Source organism: Aplysia californica, unplaced genomic scaffold, assembly GCF_000002075.1.
Source record: "Aplysia californica isolate F4 #8 unplaced genomic scaffold, AplCal3.0 scaffold00147, whole genome shotgun sequence".
Lineage (NCBI taxonomy): Eukaryota > Metazoa > Mollusca > Gastropoda > Aplysiida > Aplysiidae > Aplysia > Aplysia californica.
The window spans coordinates 1344311-1351046 of NW_004797417.1; the positions used below are offsets into that span (position 1 = coordinate 1344311).

The window sequence follows — 6736 nt, forward strand, 5'->3', positions numbered from 1 at the left end:
ACTTGATATTAACTTTAACACTGATAATAACTTATTCCATCATATATATATATATATATATATATATATATATATATATATATAACACAAATAATAATTTATACCATCATATGTCAGTAATAGTAAATTATCCCAGCACATGGTACGAACAACAATTTAACCCTCAAAACAATAATATTAACCTATTTAATCCATCATGTTTTACACTAATAATAATTCATATCCCAATATCTGTCATGTCACTCTCAAATTTTAAGCTTATCCCAGGGTAAGACACTGACAATTACATACTGTATTCCTCAAAGGACTCTAATAATAGTTTATTCCATCATATTATGACAGCAAAAATTATGTACCCCATAAGACACTGTTTATAACGCATTCCTCAAAATGGAACTAACAATTATTTGGTTGCTTTTTAGAACAAGGGGGCTATCCCGATAAATGCAGTTTTGAGATAATCGAAGGTAAAAGTTTTTGCCCCTTGTTTAGTTTCTTTGAAAGACAAGGAGAGTTTTCTCTATAACCAAACAAATATACACACCAATGAAACCAAACTTCTCCTATATGTAGGGCAATGCCCACTTTTGGTGTTGGTCAAGATTCCTGGAACCCTCCCCGCCGAAATCTGGGCTAGCCCGCTTCTCCTTAAAAGCGACAATTTATTCCCTTATAAAAGTATGACGACACTATTTATAACTTATCTCAGCATAATCTAACCATGATAACACGTATTTTTTCTCATAAGATACTAACGATCCTCTACCTCAGGATTACAACGTTCATTCAGTCAGCTCGGTGCCTAGTTTTGTGAAATTTGACGTTTTAAGTTGAGCTTCACAACGTGTCAAGCTTTTTCGAATGCAATTCTTTGAATATATTGATTACGACTCCGAATAATCTTATGATTTCGATAGAGCAGATACAACATAATTAGGATTCCTGATCTCATGATCTCAGTAGCTCAAAACGACAAAAAATGTTAGACAGAACTTTGTAATTCTATGGTAGCGGATTATGTATTCCCATCATATTATTATGACACCAATAATAACTTACCCCAGCATTTTAAGATGCTAGTAAAAACACATACCGTCACAAAACATTACGGATAACTTATCATACCCCAAGACTTTTAACAAATCAAGGACTTAATAACTACATCGTAAGACGTTCATTACTAACCTACTCCATCACTTTATGACACTAATTATGATGAATTATCCATTGCACCTATCCTCAGAAACTGTCATACAAAGTGAGCTGCAACGACCTTAATACAAAACTGCAGTGTTCCTCGTCCAACGCGATACTTTGGAGTCGGTGCCGACACGAGACGGAAAGGTCTGTACCGTCCGGACAATACGCCTGAGTCGGAAACGAAATGACACCGTTGCTTCTGTGACGAGAAAACGCTTCAGGATACTACGACACGATACTGTGGTGTTCCAGCCGACACGACATCGCAAATTATAATATATCGACACGGCATTGCAGGATACATATAAATAAGACATTGCAGGATATATACCGACACGACACCACAGGATATATACCGACTCGACACCACAGGATATATACCGACACGGCACCACAGGATACACAACGACACGATAACGCTGAGTCAGATCCAACTAGACACCACACAAAGTAGTGAGGGGCAGACCACCACTACCCACCCTCTTTTTCTGTTTACCGCTCACGGGGCAGTAACACCATCAGCCAAGACGACTGGACAGTGGTCAAAATGACCCGTCAGCTGTCCCAATAGAAACATTTCCAACTCCAAGCAAGTCTTCCGTCATTGCCAGTCTGACGTCAGCAACGCAACATCTTCGACTCCGTGTATCCCCCCCCCCCCCGACACGCACACACATTACGACATATACATCAGAATAGTCCGCGCCAGATTCGGTCAATTACCAATGACGTATTGTGACGTAATTTAATCAGATTTAATGATTTTCAAATAATGGAATATTAACGTCATAAAGTTCTGACGAGGAGACTCTAATGTGTTGGAAAAAGACGTGAAACTCTTCCCTACAACCGACCAACCAGCGACATGCGGCGTGCGTCCGCCCTGGTCTCTGCCGTCTGCCTGACCTACATAGCTGTGGTCAGCGTGATACAACTCAGCCTCCTGACCACGCCCACGCGCACCGACAATCGCTACTTGGCAATAGAGGACGCCAGCGGCAAGACGACAGCACCGCCGGCGCCAAACAGCCGCCACGACGGCGAGAAGTTTAAAATAAACAGCGGCGGTCGGGAGAATGTGGAGGAGGAGAAAGACAGGCCGGGCCACGCCCTAAACACCGCGGCGGCGCCGAGACGGCGATATGACTCCGCGAAACAATTCAGCGACGCGGATGTTACTTCAGCGGCTTCAGATATGAGACACGGCGGGTCTATCGACTCGGTGTTGTTGCGGAAACTCAGCGAAAACAAGCGGCCGTCAGCCGAGTCCCCCGCCTTTTCTACCGGCGGCTCTGATCTCTACCAGGTGGACAACCCAGCTGCTGTCGCACCACCTGGCGGAACGCCTTACGTCGTGAATCCAGGCCACCCGCCACCCGCCCACGCCGACACAGATGACGTCGTGGCGGCGTCGTATATTCGCGAGAGCCGCGTCATCTTCCGGCCGCTCAGCGACCTGCACGTGTACGCCGCCTACCTCGACGACCGCCTCGCGCCGCAGATCTACGTCAGGATCTTCGCACTCCGCCCCAGCGGCAACGACACGCCGGCGGTGGTTTGCCGCTTTCCCACCAAAGCGGCGGGCGGCGCTACTCAAGAAGAAGAGGAAGAAGACGGTGAAGAAGGCGGCGGCGGAAGAGCGCGAGGTCGCCGCGTGATCAGCGTGACGGCGCGGGCCTACGAGATGTGCGAAAACCACGGCAAGAAATACGGCGGCTGGATCTACTCCTGCCTGCTGCCGCCGCCTGGCGTGATCCGCACTCCGCCCGCCGCCGTCACCATCGCCACCGTCTCGGACAGTGGTCAGACGTATGACGTCATCCAGGCCATGCCTCTAAAGTCTCTCACACCCCAGAACAATACGACAGAATCAAATGAATACCAAACTGCGTTTCCCTGGGATTCTTCGGACAAAAACCGCCGTGATTCTTTGAAGAAAAACCTGGATTTTTCAGACAAAAATATTCCTGCCGGGTTCAGAGGGCGGCAGAAAATAACACGAGACGCCCCAAACACACAGCTCCAACCACCGGTGAGCAGTCGCGACGAGAGGACGTTCCAGAACAACTCGTCCAACTTTTCCCCACCTGCGGGACACACAGCCAATACCACCACCACCAATAACAATAACAGCAGCAACAACGACAACAACTTTCACAACAACAACAACTTTAACAACAACAACAACGCTACAATAGGAGTGTGCGTCCCGCCCTTGTTCGGAGACATCAGCCTACAACGCATCGTCAACTTCCTAGAAATGTGCCGCCTTCTCCAAGCCTCCCGCGTCTTCTTATACATCCACGACCTGCCCAAAGACCTGGTCGTCTTCCTCAGGCACTTCGCCTCCAACCACGCCCACTTTCTCTCCCTCGTCCAATGGGAACTCCCAAAACTGCCGGAGCTCTGGCTCGACCAATCGCCATCTCTCGCCAGCCAGATGCTGTGGAACCGGGGCCAACTGCTCGCGGTGCAGCACTGCCTCTACCAGCACATGCCCGCGTTTGATTGGCTGCTATTTATGGATACTGACGAGATGCTCGTCCCGCACGCAGCGGCCTCGTGGCCCGACCTCGTGCGGCAAGTCCTCGCCGACGCACAGCCGCAAGTCGCCCACGCAGACTCCGTGGCCGCCATCTCCTTCCAGAGCGCGTTCTTCCAACAGGACTTCCAGACCCTGGTGACCAACTCCATTGACTATTTCCAGTACCTTCACCGCACGCGAGACACGAGCTCACGGCGATCCAAGCTCATGGTGCGGCCGAGCAGGGCGTTCGAGGTGGGCATCCACCACCTGAGCAAACCGATCGCCGAGCCGTTCCGTTCCGTGGCCGCGCCGGTGTCGTCCGCTCTGCTGCACCACTACCGGAAGTGCGTCACGGGGAGTGTGCAAGGGGAAGGGGAGCGCATCCAGTGCGAGATTCTCGTCAAGGACGTCGCCATTTTGAAATACGAGCACGAGCTGACGGTGCGGAGCAGGACGGTGCTGCAGGACGCGATGGAGTTCTTTGCGGGGCGCAGCTAGCACACATAATATTCCGCGTGACACACACACATGACGAACACACACATACACACACATACACACACATACACACACATACACACACACAAACACACATACGCACACACATACGCATACGCACACATACACACAAACATACACAAACACACACACACACACACACACACACACACACACACACACACACACACACACACACACACACACAGTGAGCTTTGTCCATTTTCGAACGAACAGAAGCACGTCGATTCGAACACGACAACAGAGAGACAGCGCCAGATAGGGAAAAAACGATTTTGAGTTCGAGTTTGAGAAAACACAAGCACATTGACACAATAGGGGTCATTTAGTGCAGGCAGGAAGCAGGACAGATGGGCAAAAACAACAGTGGGGGGGGAGAAGTAGGAATATATATATATATATATATATATATATATATATATATATATATATATATATACATATATATCCCCCAGTGACGCCCACCCACCACACACATGAAGCGCTAGAAAAAAGCGAGAAAGACATATCCGTTAGAGACTGACCACAAAAGTACGATCCACCAGCGGTATCCTCCAACCATATTGTTTTTGTTTGGTTTTCGGGGGGGGGGGGGGGTTGTGAGTTTTTTTTCTTGTTTTTTTTGTTTTTGGTCTGCTTGAGTGAAGAGAAGCACATCGACACCATAGCGGCTTTCAGTGCAAGGAAAAGGCATGACAAACAAACACAAACAACATACGGAAAAGAAAAGAAGCAGGACCCACTAGCCGTGGCATCTTCCAACAAACACTACCCCAACAATCAAAGAGGAACGTACTAAATTCGAGTGTGTGTGTGAGTGTGCGTGTGTGTCGAATGTCGAAAGAAGCCATAGCCTCGTTTCGACTTGTGACGACAAGGAAATCTTCAGCCGTGTGTATCCCAAATAACGTTCAATCATTTCCATCCAGCAAGGATTACGTCGGAACTTGTTACTTTGCCGTCATTTTCATTGATTCCGTCCACATCTCACAATCCATCCATTGATTATGTTGAAAATGTTGAGTGCATTAAAAAATCCATGATTGTTTTACCTAATGTACCTCGCGCTTTGTACTTTTGGTTTATCTTCAAAGTCATCATGCTTAGTGGGCTGGTTGGCGGGTGTTCTGGTGTGGTTTGCTCCTTCTTTCCTATCAACCATGTATGGTCCTGATCTCTCCTCCTCTTTCTTTTCTTCTCTTTTTGTGTGGCGTTTGTTGCACTCTCTTGTAACACCTCTAATCGTCAGCACTTAATGACATTATTGTGAACGTAACTGGACAGCTCTGAGTTAGTCTAATTTTTTTCTTAATCAACAACTCTTCCCATTCCATACAGGTCTTAAGTTCGCAGACGGCGTCTGTGATAGGTGTTATACCCCCCCCCCCCCCCAATCGAAACGATTTTGATCATTTAGGAGGCGGGCTTCGACCTTGACAGTCGGGCCAATCTGAGCGGAAAGGAATACTTAAGTCCCAGAAGAAAAAAAAACAGAAACTCGATTTTTAAAAATTCCTCCGCATACGGTTATCGAACCCGGGTCATTTGCTTGCGACTGCACAGTGCCTGACCACTATACCACAGACTTCGGTGACATGAGTGACTCGATAGGGCTTATAACAACTTAAAACAACAGCTACGCTGACAGGGAAATAGGATCAACCCAGACCAAAGCACCCTCCAAACGCCTAAACAGGACTTTAGAAATGGCGATTCGAGAGTCAATACAATAGACATCAACTCTTTCAGTTGTATAGCAAGTAGCAAGCCTTCAGCACTCTTCCATTTCAGGTTCTTTAAGTACTCTCTGGATAAATATACACATTTATTTGCTTTAAATACATGTACTAGGATTGTACTTGTACGATAGGATGTTTGCGAGCAGTCTTTCAATTTCAAGATACAGAAGCACATCCCTTTCCTTCGCCGCTGATTGCTTTTTTAAAAATTTTGTTTATAAATTATAATCCGTAGCGGCTGCTGCAATGGGCACCACCGTCTGTCTAACACCTCTTTTTAGACGTCTTCATAATTTAATTTCATTTCCATATTTTCCTCACAAAAACGTGACATTACCTCCGTTTGATAACGTTTTAATTAAATTCCCTTTTTACACCCCATCATCTTCCACACAAGCAGGCAGAAGGAAGCGCAAAAACCTCTGTAAATCAAACAGCAGCCAAAAAAGAACCAAAACCAAAACCAAAAACAAAAACAAAAACTTTCTCGTATGCTGCCTCGCCCTATCATGCGGCTCCCTGCCTCCATCTCGAATCCTCCCCAAAACTTACAACACAAAAACTCGCCATGGTGAGCGAGATCTTAAAGCTCCGTCAGATTACGGAGACCTGCATGCACCGCACACAGCCTTAAAAAAAAATCTACTAAAAACTGAACCAAACTGCGCGCGACCTCCCTCCAGGAAGTCAGAAATATAGAGATATTAATTTTCTCTTCGCGATGCGGGTTATTTAGCGGGGGAAGGGGGGG

At 47.0% G+C, this 6736-nt stretch overlaps 1 protein-coding gene across 1 annotated transcript; it reads left to right on the forward strand.

The window, feature by feature from the left end:
* The first annotated feature begins 2052 nt into the window (after positions 1-2052).
* Positions 2053-4301, forward strand: LOC106011610. Its single transcript, XM_013081830.1, has one exon. It carries the CDS (start codon positions 2066-2068, stop codon positions 4223-4225), a length of 2160 nt encoding a protein of 719 aa, XP_012937284.1. The 5' UTR covers positions 2053-2065; the 3' UTR covers positions 4226-4301.
* The last annotated feature ends 2435 nt before the right edge of the window (positions 4302-6736 follow it).

Bases quoted from the DNA above. Each gene is read 5' to 3' on its own strand.
- LOC106011610 (XM_013081830.1), top strand. From the start codon at position 2,066: ATGCGGCGTGCGTCCGCCCTGGTCTCTGCCGTCTGCCTGACCTACATA.